Genomic DNA, 19,542 nt, shown 5'->3' with positions numbered 1-19,542 from the left:
GAAAGAAACCCTTCCTCTGCTACAGAACTATAAGCTCCCTAAGAGGAGTTCCCGGCAGAGGAGTAAATGCTGAGTGAAAGAATGAAGGAGGGTGGGGGACTTCCATGGTGGAGCAGTGGTTAAGACTCCACGCTCCCAATGCAGGTGGCCTGGGTTCGACCCCTGGTCAGGGAACTAGGTCCCTCATGTATGCTGCAACTAAGAGTTCACATGCCACAATTAAGGAACCCACAAGCCGCAACTAAGGAGCTCGCGTGCTGCAACTAAGACTAGGCACAACCAAATAAATATCCAAAAAAAGAACGAAGGAGGGAAGGAGCTGAGTCCCACCACCCCAGCTCTTCCTACAGCCCTAGCTAGGACGCCCACTTTTTCCTCACTTGGATTACCATCTTGCCTCATCTCCGACATCCACGTAGTTTTCTCCCAGACCCAGGTCAAGAACAAGCTTTCCCTGGCCAACACCGCACCAGACCATCAGACTCCAGCCCACTCCCTCTATACTCAGCAGTGAAGCTACACCAGGCGGCTCGTCTGTAGTGTTCCACGAGGGCACGGATGCATCTCTCTGTCATCGGATCCTCTGTGTCCAGTGTCCAGTGCCCAGAACAAGGCAGGCACTCACTGGGTTTTGCTTTAGCAAAGTAAGGGAGGCCTCTTACCACCAATGCCACTACGCTGTGTAGGGCTCAGCAGTTTCCAACATGCTCTCAGATATACGTACAGTTATATTATCTCCCTTGCTCTATGCACTACTTCATCGACTCTCACACAGGAGGAGCTGAGAAGACAACTCATTTCTAGTCTAAAGCTGTCATTTTGTAGATGAAGAAACAGAGGCCAGAGCTGCCAGAGGAGTCCGAAAGGATCACAGAGCTACCTGGTGGCAGAGCCGGGTCTCACACCTGAGCCGCCAGTGTTCTTCCCACCATACTCCTTTGTCTCTTGCCCAGTAATAGTGTTCTTTCAGTTCCCAGGAGGGCAGAAATTGACTAACAAGTCTAACAGACTTGTATATCCAGCTGCTTATTTAACATCTTCATGTCCAAAAACATCTCAAACTTGACATATTCAAAAGTGAATTCCTTATCTCCCCTTCCTATAATGTATCCTTCTTCCAGGCTCCCCCATTTCAGTAAATGGGAACTCCATCCTTAAATTGCTCAGGCCAAAAATGAGGGAGCCATCCTCAACTTCTCTATTTCTTTTATATGCCACTTCCAATCCATCTGCAAATCCCGTTGGCTCCTCTTTCAAAACATATCCAGAATCCAACCACTTCTCACTCTTGCACTGCTTTACTTTGGGTACAAACTACCAACTTGTCTTGCCTGGACTATTGCAGTAGTTTCCTAATCAGTTTCCTTCCTTCCACTCTTGCCACCTACAACTCATTCTCAACATAGCAGCCACAATGATCCTTTATGTCAGATCATGTCACTTGGGTGCCTAGGACCCTCCAGTGGCTCCCATCTCACCCACAATTCACAAAAAATCCAGGGGCCTATAAGGCCTAATATGATCTACCACCAATCCACTCCCACCTCCACATCTCTTGCTATGTTTCTCCTCTCCACCCTACTGCAGCCATACTGACTGGTGTCCTCATGTTTCTTGAATATATGAGGCATACTCCTGCTTCAAGGCTTTTGCACTTGCTGTTCCCTCTGACTGGAATATAATTCCCTCAGATAAATGCTTGGCTCACCTCTTAACTTCCTTCGGGTCTTTGCCCAGATGTTACCTTTTCAATAATACCTTCCTTGACCACCCTACTTAAAATTTAATACCCTGGTTCCTGGTACTCTTTATCTTCTTTCTCTGTTTAATTTTCCCAATATATATTTTACTTGTTTATGGTATGTTTCTGCCTCATCCCAACAGGCGAGCTCCTTAAGTCCTGGAACTTTATTTTATTCACTGCTCTATCTCCAGGTATGAGAAAAGTACCTGGCCTCCAGCAGCTATTCACCAAACATTAGTGGAATGAATGAATGAGTGAATGAGTGAATCAATGAATGAACCTCCATACTTTTAGAATCTCCCAGTAATCTGGAGGGTTTAGGCCAGAAGGGGAAGACCCTAGTTGAGCTCTGATCTCTCCCTCACTTCCCCCACTGTCTCTCCCTCTTCTCAGGCCCAGCCCAGCCCTTTAACACAAGAAACCACACCTGGGCTGGGAAGCAGGGCAGGACCAAGGCCACAGGTGCTTGTTGCCAGGATGATACATTTCTGCAGTGTGCTGATTTTTGAATTTAGCATCATGATATCTCACAAACAGAAGAGGTCAAAAATAGGTTGGGACTAAATATACTATTTAACCAAGATAACAGTACTGACTCGGTAACAGCAGCTCGTTTGTTTTGAGATATTTTGCAAGGAACAGTGCTAAATTTGCACTTGTTCACCTAGCTGTCCTCTTCTTTTTTCTCCTTTTTATTATGGATTTCAAACATACATAAAGGTAGAAGGAATAGTATAATGAACTCCACGAACCCATTACCCAACTTCAACAATTACCAACATTTTGCCAATTTGATTTCTTCTCTTCTGATTGTCTCTGCAACCTCCGCTAAATATTTCATCTAGCTGTTTTCTTGAGAACTGGTCTATATATGACAGACCCTGGCCTTGTTACCACTGTATTCTAGCCACTATGTCAATCAATCTCTCTAGTCTAACCAGAAACACAGTAAAAAGAAGCACTTACACCCAGTCCCCCACCCAAGCAATGACTAAAAAAGAAAGTGTCTGAATTCCAGAACGTTTAAATCAAGGGACTTGCCCATTATTAACGTTTGGAGGGATTTGGGGAGAAGGGTTGTTGTAGCTACAAAGTAGATGTAGACACTAGCTGTTTTCACTTGTTTGTACCTGATGCAGAATTTCTGAATGAGTTCATTCAATCCAGTAAGTATTCACTGACTACCTGCTAAATATGCGGGACAGGATTAAGATAACAGAAGATAAAGAAAACCCAGCTTTTGTTCTCAAGGAAATCACAGTGGGGGTGGAGGGTGGGTGTTGGGTGAGAAGAGTACCCAAATAACTAAGATCCAAGGCAGAATATGTTCTGTAGCCTAAGAGAGATTAAACAAATCTAAGGCGAAAGCTCCTTTTAAAAAAATCAACCCACAAAATTTGCAGACCCCAAGATTTATGCCTTCCTTAACTCTAAATCTGCCCTCTGCTGAGTTTATTGCTATACAGTCAATAAGTGTATTATTGGGAATTTGGGAATTCCCAATAATTCCCAAATTTGGGAATTTGGTGACCCACAGAATAGACTTTTAGAAGTGGATCTTTAATGTCACCTTTTGCTACTCACCATCCAGTCCTCTGGTGGGAGGGGACTGGAAAGTCCTCCCAGGGCTTGGAAAACAATGGGGCTAACTCGGGTGCTGACACTCAAAGCATTCTACCCTGAGGGCATATACAGCAAGCAGCTTCATAAACAGGATAGAAGAGTGGGAGTGTGTCAAGAAGACATGGCTACATTTATTCAGAAGGATTTCCAAGATCTCTCTTCTTGCTACCTAAAGGACTGTGATCTTGGTGATCTATTATCAGAGGTTCCCAGAGAAAAGTGTAGTTCTCTGGACAAACCAGTGAAGTGTGGCTGGCCAAGCCGTGTGTGAAGGAGAGAGTGGCAGGGAGAGTGGAAGAAGGGGCAGAGCTGGGATGGGAGAAAGGTTTACACCATAATCAATGCTACCAAGATTGGTGAGGTGAGGATGCAGGTGAGGATGAGGTGAGGTGAGGGAGAAAAATAAGAGTAGGGCAGGAAAAAGGCACTGTGAGAAGGGATAGGGCACAGGAAGGGGGATAAGGTAAAAGATGATTCTGGTTTGAAAAGATCACTGATGAAAATGAGAAAGATGCCATGAGATCCAGGAATCTAAGAGGCAGGATCTCACAAGATATTGAAAAGGGTATGAAGAGGAGGGATCTTAGCATGGGAGGGTGTATAGATTTTGAAGGATGGGCTCACATTGGGATGGAAGGGGCTCATTTCACTGAAGCTGGGTGAAGCACTCACTAGATGAAGGGCTAATTTAGATGAAGGTTTTGAGTAACAGGATGTGGCTGAGGATGGTAGAAGGGAAGCAGCTGGAACACTCATAAAAGATTTCCAATCTCTTATGTATATGAATTCCTGGGGGTAAAGGATTTAACAGGATGAGAGGATTTGGGATAGAGTGCCAGTGAGGTGGGAGACACCTTAGGGTAAGTGGGAGCTCCAAGGACTCATACGGTGAGAGGATAGTTGGACAAAGGATAAAGAGAGGTATTAAGGTGCAGGGGTCTCAGGACACGTGGGGTCAAAAGTCATGAACAATGGGTTAAGGAAGTCACCAAGCCATGGGGCAAAGGTTAAGAGAAACCTTGGAAGTGATGGGGAAAGTGTTGGTGTTGGGCTTAGAAATTATTAGAAAATAAGGAACAAGGGGCTGAGAGTGACCTGGAAAACTAGGTAGGTTTAGGGGCAAGAGAAGCAATGGATCCAATGAGTTTTGAAGACTGTGGGTTCAAATCCCAGCTCTACTACTCATCTGTGTGAGTTTCAGGTTCTTCATTTGTTTAAAACCAAACCAAAACAAACAAAATATGGGAAATAGTGGTAGATATATTGGGGTTGTGAGGGGAAACAGTTTACACATACAAAGCTTGGCGCACAGTAGGTGCTCAGCAGTAAGTGCCAATCATTATTAAGGAGATAGCAGGGTAAAAAACCAGAGAAGTGAGGAGGCCACAGCAGAGACAAGAGGACAGTGATTCCAAGAGCTCGGGGGTACCAAGATAATGCAAAGTGTGGCCCCTGTGTTCATTATCTGTTGACTCCCTAGCACCCAGGACAGAGTAAGACCCATAAGAGCTTCTCGGCTTATACTTAAGGGCTCCCATGGACTAGGCCTGGTACCAAATGCTTTGAATGCATTATCTCAAGCACTACTATTATCCTACCCTAGTAGAAGTGAAGACTGAGGCTAAATGGTGTGCCTAAGGTGCCAGACTTTACAGGCCAGAGTCAAACTAGAACCCAGATCTCTTATCACATCAATACCCCAAGCTGAAGCACTCTTATCCTGCTTTGCAAACATGTTAACTGATGAGGCCTGATCAAGGGAAATGGGTACGGATTACTAAGAGTGTAGGGGGGGTCGCAGGAGTGAGGGAATAAGGTTCAAGAAGCAAGTGGACCCTGGGCTGAGATTACAACAGTAAACTTCTAGTTAGGAGTACAGAGTACAAAAATGATTGCAAACAAATATTATCTTGACTGAGAATTGCAGAACGTCACAGCTGGAAGGAAACTCTGAGATCATTTAACCCAACCTTATCATAATACAGATGAGAAACAGGTCCAGAGCGAGGAAAGACTTCTTCCAGGTTCCCAAAGCACAGTGGCAGAGCTAGGACTTGAATCTGGGACCACACACTCAATCCAGATTCTCTGATGATTCCAACTATATCTACTTCATATTCATCTCTATATCTTTCTGGGCACCAGCTCGGTGCTAGAGCACTTGTAAGTCATGTGCTGATTAACACTGGGGGGCTGGAGTGCAGAGAGGGATGTCCGTGGAGGTGATTTTAGGATGAAGGGGGCACATGGAATGAGGATCATGAAGTTACAGGGCAAAGAAAGGATTATCAGATACTGAGGGTTATGTAGAACATAACTCGGTGGGAAACTATTTTAGTAGGTAAGGCTTAGGAGTTACCAGGAAAGGTTTGGGGGGAGTCACCAAGATTGTGGGGTAACACAGGGTAGAAGTGGAGGGGGTTACCAGACCAGTGGTCACTGACGTTTTGGGGGATGTAGGGATCTCGGGTCCTGAGTCACTGGTTTAGAGCTGAGGTTGGTGGGTCCTGAGCAGTGCTGGGGAAATTCCTGGGTTGGCAGAGTCAACGAATAAGAGGCGAGGATTACCTGGTGAGGTCTTAGGGTCAGTGGATGGGGTGTGGGGGGTCACAGAGGTGGAGGCGGGCGCAGTCACGGGGTGGGGTTTGGAAGTCATGGGGGAGGAGTCGCAGGACGGAACGGAGGGGCAGGGATGGGGGCCGGAACCTGGGGTGGGGGAGGGTCAGGCCGCCGTCCAGCCTCCCGGCCACCGGGCTAGGGCCGAAGGAGGGGGGGCACGCCGGGCTCGGGACCTTCTCGGGGCCCTGCGCCCGCCCGGCCTCCCACCTGGGCACGGTGGACCCACTCTTCCCGCAGCCACCAACCTGACAGCCCCCGAGGGCGACTCCGCCGACAGACCGCCATGCAACGGGCCCCGCCACCAGCGCCGGCCCCGCAACCCGCCTGCGCCATAGCCCGCCCGCCCGCGCGCAGCTTGCCTCGCGCCATATCCAGGTTCCAGGGCCGCCGCACTTTCCTGTCTCCTCGGCGCGCCTCTACCGAGCCCCGGAACCCGTACAGAAAATACAGGGCACGCTCCACCCCGCACCCCCAGTCGCCGCGGCCGCCGTCCTACTTATCCCTGTTCCCGGGCCGCTGGAGCCCGGGCAGCCAGGCTCTGAACAGTGCCGGTGAGAGCCCCGCCCCGCCCCCCGACCGGGGTGACGCGCCGCCCGCGAGGCCGAGCGCCCGGGGAGGGCGTGATGACGTCACTACGCCCCGGTCAGGGACTGGGCGCGGCTCGCGAGCGGGGTTGTCTCTATAGCAATGAGGAGTCGCCACCTGTCCTGCCGAGGGATTCGGTCCACCTGAGGCGGGAGGCGGGAGGAGCCCGAGGCCCCGAGTCTCGTCGGCCGCCTGCGGGTGAGAAGGTGCGCTTCTGGAGGCGGGGAGGACCGGAGGGGCAGATTGTGAGGGAGGCTGTTCTCGCGGCTGCCACTCTCCGCACCGGGGCCACTGACCCTCTCCTCGCGGCTCAGAGCCCCCAGGCGTCCTCCTGCGCCTTACGATCCCGAGGCGCTTTACTGTGCGCAGTCCGCTGGCACTGCCTACGATCTATGAGCCACCCACTGAAGGAAGCAATTGCAGGTATTACTAGCTCCTTATTGAAAAAGACGACGTCGAGGAGCCGTGAGGGACTGGCCTCTTTAGGGAGGGCGCCCTGAGGGTGCTCTTCGGTTCTCTCATTCCTCCGCCAGCCCTACCCGCAGCCTCAAAACCATCTGCTCCCCCTTGTAGGCTCCTTTCGGGGTGAACAAAGCCAAGCCCTTTTACTGTTTCCCCCTCTCACTAGGGAGGGGCTGTGCTTGGGGAATTTTCAGACACCTAGGGGAAAAGTAAAAGAGAGTGAGCTTTTGGTAAAAAATTAAAAATAGAGAAGTTAGATGAGGAAATGGTAAACGTTGCCTCTTAGGAGAGGAATTGGGGTGACTGGAGAAGTGAGGTGAGAAACTTTTCTCCCTCTCTGTCCTTTTAGACTTTAAGTCCTTTCTTTTGTCTCCTCTCTCCCCTCCCCGCCCCCCAAAATTAACTAACAAAAATTTTAAAGGAAGTATGCCAATAAACTAGAAACATTTACAAAGTACTGTGTTTGGGGCCCATGGTAGCTAGAGATGCCATTGGTGGTTTCTTTCCTCCCCTGTCTAAAGAGCTTAACCACAAAGCCTCCGCTTCAATTTTAGACATTCTCTGTTCCGCGTCTTACTGCTTTTGGCACAATTCCAGAGGTGGGACTGGGGCTCCAGTTCTCATCAGGTTCTCAGTTTAGGGGGGCAGTAAGTGACAGTTGATGGCCCATTCTTTTTCTCTTTTTTTTTTTTGGCCGCGCTGCAGGGCATGGGGGATCCTAGTTCCCCGACCAGAGATCGAACCTGCGCCCCCTGCAGTGGAAGCGCAGAGTCTTAGGCACTCGACCGCCAGGGAAGTTCCGATGGCCCATTCTTATGGTCATGTATATTATAATTAATCCTTTCTACATCTCCTGGTATAGAAATAAACAGCCTGACCTTTAAGGTGCCCTCTTTCCGTTCCTTTTTTATGGAAGTTTGACAAGTTATTTTACCTAGATACAAAGAGAGAACATAGTAGTTTGTCCTGTAGCATAAACTTCTGGTTAGACATAGAGCAGGGACTAGAACTCAGGTTGTCCTAGTTTGTCCCCCCGCACCACCTTTTTCCATAATAAAAAATACATCTGTTCTTTCTCACATTCCTTGCAGATCCTAATTTGATTGGCTAATCACCTCTCCCATTACACAACAAAAACTCTGGGAAACTAGTGTCTGAATTTGAAGTATTAAGATTCTGATGATGGGTAATTTCAGGTACTCAGGAGAACTGGGGAGGAAGATACTTTGGAGTGGAGGATTGAAGATCATTTCTAGTAACTTCTGTTCTGCCTTTGAACCCCATCCCCACAATATACCGTATACGCTGGTGGTCTTCAGACATTTTAAAAACTGGACTCCATATAAGAATTTTAAAGAACTATGTACCCCCTTGTTCATTTCTAAGTTGATACCTAAATTTTCCATCATAAATTTAAATACTTGTAGAGGATATAATTTCTGACTTACTGCAAATGTTGATGTTTTAAACTAAAACCATTACATCATTCTTAAATTGTATCTAGTGGACTCCAAATACCCTAAATATTTGATGTCTGCCAACATCCATTTAAAAATATATGCACAAGAAATTTTATATGGTTCCCTTTCTTATTGAGTTCCTAATTCCATTCACTGCCCCTATAGAACTTTATCCTAATTAGTATATTTGTATACTTTAAAGTCTTTTACTGATCACTATCACCTTCTTTGCAACAAAATTGAGTATATATTTAAGCTTATTGCTTGTGACCATAGGCTTTGTTGAAAAATTTCTTATGAATCAAATTGTCATTACGGTTATTACTAGTACAGATTTATTAAGCTACATCACTATATTACACATCTTTATAACTTGTGAAACCTAAAAAGTACAGTTTTATTGAAAATGCATCTCAGTGAGAAATATGGTGTTTCTCCTCAATTAGTTCAGGTATTCACAGACTAATATTACCTAATGGTGGAAGGAGATAAGGTGCCACACCAATTCTCTACCTGTTTTTTATTTTTATAGACGTAAGCGTTGAGAGACGTTGTTCACATAGTAATTGGGAAAGGAAGAAATTTGTTAAAATGATATCCCTCAAGTCTTTGAACTGCTTCTAAATTACATGCCAACAATCACAAAGTGTCCTATTACCAAATACTGTTATCAAGTACTATCAAATAGAGTCCTCCTTTACTTTATTAAAAGCAAAGAATTGGAAACCACTGATCTTGCAAAAGGATTTGTTAGTCATTTGATTGTCAGTTTCAGTCTTATGAAAATAATTATTAATTATCTGTCACCTTTTCACTCAGAGGCACCTAGTTAGTCAGATACTGATTTTCGTACTTCTTTGCCAACACAATTTTTTTGATAAAGTTCTTTCATCATTACATGTTTTCAGTATCTTTCTGTTAAAATATTGACATGCATTCTCTTCCATACGGAAAACACCTGCCATTTGTAGAATTAGCAAAGCCAGTCTTCATTTCACATCAGACTTACTTTCTGTCAGGAAAAAGTCTGACTTTATTCTTCAATTTAAATAAGTACATTAAGGGACTTCCCTGATGGTGCAGTGGTTAAGAATCTGCCTGCCAGTGCAGGGGATACAGGTTCAAGTCCTGGTCCGGGAAGATCCCACATGCCACAGAGCAACTAAGCCCGCACGCCACAACTACTAAGCCTGCGTGCCTAGAGCCTGTGCTCGGCAACAAGAGAAACCACTGCAATGAGAAGCCCGTGCACCGCAATGAAGAGTAGCCCCCACTCGCCGCAGCTAGAGAAAGCCCACATGCAGCAACGAAGACCCAACGCAGCCAAAAATAAATAAATAAAATAAATTTATTTAAAAATAATAATAAATAAATATGTTAATATTCACTTTCAAGAATATTATAAAAATCACTGGGAAATAAATTATTAACGGTAGCTTATAAAATAGATTACTAAAGTCAGTCATGATAAAAATTATATAGATCTAATATTAATATTATAAAAATTGTAAAAACAAGATGGTACTATTTCTCATTATATAATTTGGAATAATGCCATATAATGTATAGCTGAATACCTTAGTTAATTTATTAAGTGAAAAGTAGGGTAGAAGGCATGTTAGTCCCTTGGCAAATACCGGTTTCTGCTTGTGTTGAACTCTTATGTTTGGCTTTTGGGAACAACTAAATAACAATCGTGTAACAAAAAAAGAAAGAACTCCAATAATTTTCTTAGACTTCATGATAAAACTTTTTCTTATGTATTTAATAAAAAAGAAAGTTTTTTTGTTAGGAAATAATGGTTTGAGCAGCTAACGATTTCATTTTTTGCTAGCAGGAGGTAGAAAATAGGAAACATAAGATGAAACAAGAAGATTGATTGTAATGGGAGTATTTTGTTATGAAGGGAAAAAACAACCCCTTCCTTCTACTCCCCAGGGTTTTACACCCTAGGCCATGCATCAAGATTCAATGTAGGTGAGGGATATGCCTTTCTTTTGTAATGTAGGACAAGGATTATGGTGAAAGAGGAGGTAGAATGGAGAGTGCATGAATATGCTGGCTAGCTCTCAAAACAGATGAGTTTTAGGGAAGAATTCTTATGGAAGTTGAGGATCTGGAAATGTATTCCCTTAAAACTCTCCTCAGGGCTTCCCTGGTGGTGCAGTGGTTAAGAATCCGCCTGCCAATGCAGGGGACATGGGTTCAAGCCCTGGTCTGGGAAGATCCCACATGCTGCGGAGCAACTAAACCCCTGCGCCACAACTACTGAGCCTGCGCTCTAGAGCCCGTGAGCCACAACAACTGAGCCCATGTGCCACAACTACTGAAGCCTGCGCGCCTAGAGCCCGTGCTCCACAAGAGAAGCCACCGCAATGAGAAGCCCGCGCACCGCACGAAGAGTAGCCCCCGCTCTCCGCAACTAGAGAAAGACTGTGCACAGCAATGAAGACCCAATGCAGCCAAAAATAAATAAATAAAATAAATGAATTTTTAAAAAAACTTTAAAAACTCTCCTCAGATTGATTTCCTTGGCCAGGTACCCCCCTTGGAAAGTCTTCACATACCTTAAGGAAGAATTCCTTGGAAAGTCTTCATGTACCTCACTTTAAAGACTGCTTGATATAGACAGACCCATACTCCACTGGCCCTCACTCTACATTATTCTGGGACATAATTGCAAGTGTCCTAGAAAGAAGGAGGAAGATTTGGTGTTTTTGGAATAGAAGAGGGTTAGGAGAGAAGTCAGAGAAGATGGCCCCAAGTTGGTATAGTCACTCACCATGGTCCTGGATGTGGTCCTCAGCTTTGCAGTTCTAGAAATGTGATTTTTGTCAGTCCACACAAAGGTGTTCATATTTTGTCACACTGAATCAAACTCACAGGAAGTTAATGTATGAAATAGAATGCCAGTGAATTAATTTATACTCATAATCACCAAGTTGACTGGATTCCCTCTCCTGCTGGGAAATCTATGTAGAAAGGTCAGTTGTAATCAGTGTTACATGAGGTGTGCGGATCTTGAGCATGGCTATTGTTATCAAGCTGTGATGGCCTGATGCGCGATGCCTGGCACGTAACAGGAGCTCAGCAATTGTGGAGTAGAATGCACCTGTCTCCTTTATAGATGCTGACGGGGAAGTTAAGGATTCTGGTAGGCCAACCCAACATATTTTTTGATCAGGTAGATTTTTCCTTGTTCCACTTAAATGGCTATATCATGTAGCTATTAAATCCAATAAAATTTCACATCAGGAAATTATGTAATTACAACAATTAAGTTTTATCTATCATCTCTGAGCCTAGAAATGGATACTGTTCATTTATAAGGGGTTAGAGGTTGCTTTCCCAAGACCTGTATAGTAATGGTGGTAGTGGCTGAATGATCTCTACTTCAGAATTCTGTTTGGCGGCCAAGAATGTACTGCATAAAAAGAACAACGTTGGTGAATCTCAGTGCTGGTACTTTGCTAGAGATGGGACATCTTTATTAGGGAAGTATCTTAACCACCTGTGGCCTGGCTGGATTTTGGGGACTGTACTATGATAAGCAACAATACCCCAAATTTCCCCCACTCGGGATAATTCTTGATACTGCTTTTTAAAATAGACAAGCCTTTTCAAATTCTAAAATCATTAGGAATAAGATGGATAAATGAAAAATTGGGGTAAGTCCTATCTGGAAGCAAGAAGACACTTTGTCTCCTCAAAGCTTTTTTCCAGCTCTAGGGTAAGCCATTGAGAGAGGAAAAGATGCCAGGCTGAGAAGTTTCATTTAGTATTTTAATAATAATAATAAAAAAAGACAATACAAAATCCAAACATTTCTTTTTACAAGTTCAGATACATTTTTTCCCCCAAGTGCAAAATACTCTATGAACTGCATCATTTATTGTTGTGTAGGAGATGCTTACTATATCGGCAGCAGTGGAAGGTAGATATAAATACAATATTTTGAGACTTCTTTTGCATTAAAAAAAAAAAAAGCCTCCCACATGGTAATGGTTATTCTCTGAAACTTAAGTTCAACTCACACAGAAGAATAAAGTTTTTGGTTTGTCCAAACTGTGACAATCTGTGTTGTCTAGATAAGCTGATAACAGAACTGGGGGTTCTATTCCCTTTGTAGAGGGTTCCTAGTCCAAGTAATGGCCCAAGGACAGAGTGTGCTACCTTTGAGACAAGTCAAATTTAAAGGTATCTTTGTGTTGTTGGCTTCCACTTTTCTCTTACAGTGCTTAAGAGAGAAGCCAAGCAGGTTAACATTATTTTCTGCTTGTGGTCAGTTACACTTTGTCTCCCTTCCTCTAGTTTGAGCCTGTTATATTGAGGTTAAGCAGCAAATACAGAAGTCTGAATGCTCTATAATATTTTCTGACATTTTGAGATATGGCCCCTTAATCTTCAGAGTCACCTCAAACATGCATATGGAGAAAACTTCTTGGATATGAAAACTTTCATTAGGGCTAAAGACCAGGACGGTACTATTGAACTTTCAGCAATAAATCTGAGCCTCCACCACCTCAAATTAATCCAATCCTGGCAGAGTCAGAGCAGTCACTGCTCAATGTCAGCCTCTGCGAATTTGTAGGCCTGGGGCAGGGCAGTTCAAGTCCAGGCTCTGGTCAGTTTTCTCCTGACTTTGTTCTCTAAGGTTTAGGGAATGGGCCTGGCCCAATAATACAGAAAGACAGAGGCAGAGAAGTAAAAAGAGATTGCCACGTTGCTGAAGACATAAGTGCCTTTCTGATATGCATCACTTGGCGCTTGCAGCCCTTGCAGGAATGGCTTCCCATTCCCAGACTCAGATCAGGGCAGGTTTTGTACTAAGAAAAATGAGGCCTCACAGTACTGCGGCCCTACGAATACCTCATCCTGCAGAGAGGCCTCTTAGCTAGTTCATGAAGGGTTCCCATTTATACCATCTTCCCACTTCCCTACAGTGGTAAAAACCTCTTTTTCTGTCTGACCTGTAAAGGCCTAAAGAGTCCCTGAATGTTGACTCCTCAATCCACTAACCCTTAGTTTGATGCCCCTGGGCCAGCTTCCTCTGTAGGTTTAGGAGCAGCTTTGCCTGGATTCTTAACTCCCAACTTGGACGACCTAAATTAAACTTGGTGGACATTAGCAGGTCTTCACCTGCTCTCCAAGATCTGTCTTAACATTAGTTAAGAAGCTTGGTGGTCTCTACTTTCCATACTGTGGAAATAATTTGCAAGCCCTGGAAACCATGGAATAAATGGTTAGAGGAAGTGTGTTTATGTGTGTGTATGAGGGTGACAGGGAAGGAATGGAGAGCAAGAAGTCAGACCCTGAAGGCATGAATCGGGAAGCACTCTGACTGTTTGGCTTTCTGAGAGAGATGCAAAATGGTAGAGAGAGAGGAATCAGAAAGTTATCCTAGCTTCTGGTGGAGAATGAGGATGGTCAAAGTAGATTAAAGCAGTTTTCATGGCATCTCCTGGGAAGTGTGGATACTTCTATTAAATGACCATTTCCCATTTTGTATCTCTACAGCAGAGCCTTCTTTGACCCAGAGAGACAAAGGCAGCCAGACACTCTACCCACAAGGGCCATGGTGTTGGCTAATGGATGTCAGGGGATCTAGTTGTGACATTGGTTACCTACTGCCTAAGGCTGTTTCAGTTGGTGAATGCTACTGATTGAGGGGGTGTCCGGCTCCTTTATTTAGTGTTGAGCCTCCTTGGGGAGCAATAGCCTGAGAGAGTCATTAGAAGTGAGCCCTAAGAGTCAACTGTAAGCCTTTGATTGAATAGGGCTACAGCTTTGGGGGAACTAGAAGGAGCAAATGGAGAATAATTTTATAGGCAGCAGTGGATTGAAGGTGGAGTATGTGCAGGATCTGGACTTGGGCATGGACTTGATTCTTCTTCCTTTTGAAAAGCAGCAGTTGAGGAAGCTAGGCTTGAAGTCAGCTCCGAGAGGAAATGGCAAACAGGGGTAGGCAGAATGGCCAACGTCAGGCAAACAACTCCATGCCTGGATAACTGTCCTATTCTTGGCTCCCACAGCCTTGTCTCTGGCCTCAGGGCCCTGAGTCGGCCTATCCCCAGGGGGTTTGTCCTGGTCTTCTTCCGTGTGCACATCAGGGGAAAACTGGATGAAAGCAGGGAAACGATGGAGGTTTTCCCTACTTGGGGTGGAGAATCACTAGCCAATTCCATCGGCCTCTACAGTCTTGAGGTCCATGCTGAATTCATGGAGGCATAGGGACGGTGGGATTGGTTTAGCAAACACAGGTCCTTCTCCTTCCTGCTCCATCAAGTCCCCAGAATTACATATCCTACATATCAGGTGCCTCTGCTGGGGGAGTAGAGACAGATCAGATGCTCCAGCACTCAAGGCTCATGAGATTCAAAACCTTTTTTCTTCCACTCCAAACATACACTCTTCTCTCTTAGGCAGCTATAAATAGGGTTGTTCTAATACAGGAAAAAGAAACAAAAACAAAAAACAAAACCAGAAAACAAAAACCCCTCCCTCTAGTCAACATAGAAAGACTCAAAATGATTGCACTTCTTAGATGTGGACAGGGTGGCAGAAGGCTCGCCAAGTGCACACATTCCTCTTGCTGCCCACGGCCTGGGGCCAGAGGTAGGTGGCTCTGGGCTGGCTGCAGAGCGGGGTCCTCTTTGGTGGGGCCCACAAGCCATCTGGGACTACAAGGGAAAGACAACTCTGAGGGCAAGGCCCAAGCTGGCTTTTGGTCAGCAGCCATGTTTCTTTAAGGACAATCCTTAGCAAGGGGAGTAGGGCTCCCCCAGGGAGCACTCGGGTGGGAGTGAGGGAATGGCTGGGCCAGGGAAGACAAGTAAGAGAAGGGATTAGTGTTTGAGACTGGCTTCCAATTGTTCTGTCTGGTCCTTTAGAGGACACATTTTCTTTTTTTTTCCGTTTTCTTTTTTTGCCGATGCTTTAAAACCTGGTTTCTGTCCTGCAGAGATAAAGTCTTTCTCTTGGGGAGCAGCAGCGGCCTATTCAACATGGTAATTCCTGCTGCTCTTCCTCATTCAGCTGGTATCCACTAGCCAGGGGTGTGGGCCTTTTGTAAGCCCTCATGAACTGGACCCCAGGCAGATGTGAGCGAAGAAGGAGAGGAGCTGTGTAGACAGGAAAGTTGGCTGTGTGGGCATTCCAGGGCTCAAACCACGTGTCCCAGAGGACGAGTGCTGGCATTAAGCCTGTAAGTCAAAGGCTTCTTTGGCAGAACCCTGGGCTGTTAGAATATTCCTGGGGGGCACAGCCAGGGGACATTTTGGCTCCTGTCTAGCAAGGCACAACCTATAACGGCAGAAGCCCCTCTTCCCCCTCCCCATTCCCCACTAGACCCACTTCCTTCGTGGGCCTCTAGCACCCTTCCAAGCTGATAGGGTCAGGGATGTGAGCTGGTAAAATGGGCAGTGTGGCTGGGGAGGGGAGCGGGATACTATTCCTTCACCCCTCGGGAGAATAGAGCCAGCACTGAATGGCTTTTCCAGGGAGCGTATAGGAAATGAGTAAAGAAAAAGAGCGAGGCAGAAAGAGACAAGGAAAGGAAGCTAGAGGAACGGAAAGGGAGAGTGCTTGGTCTATATGGAGATTTTTTTTCTCCAAAAAGAGAGATCGGAGAGAGTCCCTCATCCGAGGGTGGGGGCTGCCGGCTCTGAGGGCTAAAGAGTCTGGGGGCTTCAAAACCTGGGTCTTGGGCCTAGCGGCACTATTTGTAGGGCCTCAGGAAGCTGGAAACTTTGGAGCGGAGCAGCTTGATGAAGGATTTGGGCAGCATCTCCTTGTGCTTCTCTGTGTACTTGAAGTAGTTCTGGGGGTGGGCCAGCACCTCGAAGAAGGCCTTAATGAGCTTCTTGTCCTGCAGAGGATGGCAGGTAGCAATGTCAGCATCAGTGTCAGTGGTGGGAGAGAGGACCACCAGCCTCCACTCAGCAGCAGCCCCTCTTGATGTCTAATAGGCATATCCAGAAGTGAACTCTGGATTCCCATCCCACCATCTGTTGCTCCTTTGGAATTCTACAGCTCAGTCAGTGGCAGCTCCATCCTTCCATTGCTCAGTCCCAGTCCTTGGAGCCATCCTTGACCCCTCTCTCTTGCTCACAACCACAGCAAATCCTGTTGATTCTACCTTTAAAATACATCCAGGGTCAGACCACTTCTCACTGTCTCCAGAGCTACCACCCTGTCCAAGCCACCATCATCTCTCACTTGGCAATGGCCTCCTAACTGGTCTCCATGCTTCTACCTACACTTGTCCTTCTACAGACTGTTCTCCCCCGCAGCAGCCAGAATGACTTTTTTGGTTTTTAATTAGATCACGTCCTTCTTCTTTTCTAAACACTTCTCTGGTTTCTTTTTTTTTTAAATGTATCTTTTATATCTTTATTGGAGTATAATTGCTTTACAATGTTGTGTTAGTTTCTGCTGTACAACAAAATGAATCAGCTATATGTACACATATATCCCCATATCCCCTCCCTCTTGAGTCTGGTTTCTTTTATCACTCAGTAAGGCTGAATCCCTTTCATGGCCCATAGGCTGAATGTGATCTGTGCCCTGCTGTCTCTCCTCTATCCCCCTCTTGACTCTTCCTTACTCTGCTGAGCTACACTGGCCTCAAGGTTCTTGAACATGCCACATGGCTCCCATGTTCCTGGGCTTGGAATGCTCCTCTCCTGATCTTCTAATGGGTAGCCTTTTACCTCATTCAGGTCTCTTCTCCTCAGAGGCCTTCCCTGATCACCCTGTCTGAAACAGCAACATGATGTGTGGAGAGCCTACTGGGTGCCAAGCACTGTGCATTAGGACTCAGCTCTTCTGGCTTCTAGGCTAGTGTTCTTTCCATTACATCAGCAGATTTTTAAAACAAGGGGTGGAGCTTCCAGCCTCTCATCTCCACTTTAATCAAAATGGTGCCTCTACTTTATGCATTGGAGTTCCATAGCACATTTGATATAAGGATTCAGATGCTCTAAAATTTTTTGAAAAGCATTGCTGAAATTATATTTTTTGCAGTCTGCAAGTTCTGGATTTTTGTCATTGTGTCTCATTTTGATAATAATACAAAAATTATTTTATTTATCATAAAGATAACATTTTTTTGCATTGATAATTTATGAAGGATAATACTGTGACTAGGACTATAGTTTCTTTAGTAAGATTTTCTCAAACTGGGATCCACAGACCTAAGTATCCAGACCGTCCTTCAATGTTGGAAACATTCCTTTTCCTTTAAAAGAGGTCTATACCGAATTAACTCTGAGAAACGCTGTACTAGATCTGCTGTTTTTCTGTGGGAACTGAGGAGGGAGTTAAGGGAAGGCAGGGACTTATGCAAAAGCATCTTTCTAAACCACATTTTCCATATATTTCTTGGTGGAAGAGGTCAAGGACATTTCATTTCCTCATCCTTCCTTTCTCTTCACCCAGAGTGTAAGATAGTGTGAGTGACACTGCAGTCAGATGCGCTTGGGCTCAAATCCCAGCTTTACCACTGGGCAAGTTCTCTAACTCTCTGTGCCTCAGTTTTCTCATCAGTAAAGTGGGAATGATGAAAGTACCTACTTCATAGAGCTATTGTGTAAATCAAATGAGAATATTCAAGTAAGCACTTAGCATATTGCCTGCACATTGTTACATGCTCATTAAACACTGGCCATCATTATCGCTCATATTCACTCACCTTTAAAATCTCCTGGTGGTTTTCAGATGCATAGAGCCGGCCATCTCGCACAATGTCTTCTACCAGCTGCTCATAATCCTCTGCAAAGTCAGCGAAGGAGAGGGGCTCAGGGGTGGGAACTCTTCCTGCTTCCTTGCTCCCTCCAAGACCCATGAGCCTCCCCTTTCTCACCCACTTCCCTGGCTCTCCTGCCCTTGCTCACCATCATAGGTAACATAGGGAATCTGGAAGCCACGGGCGCTGTTGGCCTCACTTGTCTTGAAGTTGATCCAGAGCTTCCTGGAGCGGGCTGTGAAGGCGATGGGGCGCTCGTAGGTCTGGCAGGTCTCATAGGTGGTAATGGAGGATGGGGAGGCTGGGAAGGCAAGCAGCAGGTCAGGAGAGAGCAGGGCAAGCTCTCCAAGTCCTCCTAGAGTGAGGAATCATGCTGACAGAGGCCCTCCCTCATGTATGTAGCTCCCCTACCCTCCAGCATACACATATTCTCTCTCAATGCCCTGGGCTTGTTCCACAATTCCTCTTCGACATCCAGGCAGTCACACAGTGTAAGAAATTTGACATTTAAGTGAATGGAACAGTAAAAATACTAGAATAGGAAAGTGACACATGTAAGACTATTGGAATTCTACTCCCAAAGCTGGCTTTCTTAACTCTGCTCTCCACCGGACACGTAGCATTCATTGCTGTTTTCCTTTGCTCCGAGGCCTCCCTCATCATTGCCCCAATTCTTCCAGCACCAATTTTTTTTCTCTCTCTCTCCCTCCCAACCAGATTTGGACTGCCCTTCCCTGGCCCAACTCTGCAGCCACCCACAGTTCTTTCTCATGACGAGGACGTCCCCACACTCGTCCTCAGATGGCAGGAAGATCTCGGGTACCACGATAAGAATCTTGCGCTTGGGTGGGGGGTTGATGTTCCAGACGCACTCCACGCCGGCTGGGTAGTTGCCTGGGTAGTTGGGAGACTCGATATAGCCAGTGAACTCACCCAGCTCCCCACCACACTGGCGATCTGTAGCCAAGCCCCGGTGGACAAAGCGAGAAAGAGAAGGGAAGTCAGTGGGGAAATAGGTTGGGGAAATTGAAGAGTTCTGAAGTGGAAATCAGATACATGTAGGCAGGCTCCTTCTTAGTCATCATCTCTTCTCCAAGTTCTGGGTCTCCCTTCCTTCCTGCCCTTTTAGTACCTTCTAATCTCACTTTACCTGTCCCTGCCTCCCCACTACCTGCCTCCCTCCCCTCCAGGGAGAGGGTGCTACAGGGCCCAGCCCAGCAACCAGTCTTGAGGTTGAGTGGGTTGGGGAGAGATGGAGGGTGGGACTTTCCTGCCCATCCACTCCCCAGCCCTGCTCCCTGTTG

General features: G+C 45.8%; 2 protein-coding genes and 2 long non-coding RNA genes across 13 annotated transcripts in view; 2 read left to right on the top strand and 2 right to left on the bottom strand.

The window, feature by feature from the left end:
* The window catches only part of ZNF76 (zinc finger protein 76), a 31,922-nt gene extending 25,426 nt beyond the window's left edge, over positions 1-6,496 (bottom strand). Inside the window, exon 1 of one of the 3 annotated variants that reach the window (XM_082345076.1) lies at positions 6,346-6,496. The gene's annotated coding sequence lies outside the window, so the exon portion shown is untranslated. Of the gene's footprint in view, positions 1-6,231 lie in introns of all 3 variants that reach the window. The other 2 variants (XM_082345079.1, XM_082345075.1) reach the window with 2 other exon arrangements.
* A 114-nt stretch (positions 6,497-6,610) lies between these two features.
* Positions 6,611-11,004, top strand: LOC309607058. The gene is made up of 2 exons (XR_014232220.1): positions 6,611-6,777; positions 10,642-11,004. It is a non-coding gene; the product is annotated as an uncharacterized lncRNA (long non-coding RNA).
* Positions 6,784-7,917, top strand: LOC309607068. Its single transcript, XR_014232233.1, has 2 exons — positions 6,784-6,994; positions 7,739-7,917. It is a non-coding gene; the product is annotated as an uncharacterized lncRNA (long non-coding RNA).
* A 1,258-nt stretch (positions 11,005-12,262) lies between the features above and the next one.
* SCUBE3 (signal peptide, CUB domain and EGF like domain containing 3) overlaps positions 12,263-19,542 on the bottom strand; it is a 37,235-nt gene continuing 29,955 nt past the window's right edge. For 6 of the 8 annotated variants that reach the window (XM_082345070.1, XM_082345067.1, XM_082345063.1 and 3 more), the window contains 4 exons: positions 18,998-19,195; positions 18,387-18,539; positions 18,185-18,264; positions 12,263-16,360 (listed from right to left, as the gene is read on the bottom strand). In XM_082345070.1, coding sequence (XP_082201196.1) covers positions 16,211-16,360; positions 18,185-18,264; positions 18,387-18,539; positions 18,998-19,195 — 581 coding nt within the window. In that variant the 3' untranslated portion in view covers positions 12,263-16,210. The remainder of the gene's footprint in view (positions 16,361-18,184; positions 18,265-18,386; positions 18,540-18,997; positions 19,196-19,542) is intronic. The other 2 variants (XM_082345064.1, XM_082345068.1) reach the window with 2 other exon arrangements.

The sequence above is a fragment of the Balaenoptera borealis genome (assembly GCF_965194805.1).
Source record: "Balaenoptera borealis genome assembly, chromosome: 12".
Taxonomy (NCBI): Eukaryota; Metazoa; Chordata; class Mammalia; order Artiodactyla; family Balaenopteridae; genus Balaenoptera; species Balaenoptera borealis.
Note: the sequence above shows the minus strand (reverse complement) of the source record. Positions and strands in the feature narration are given on the sequence as shown.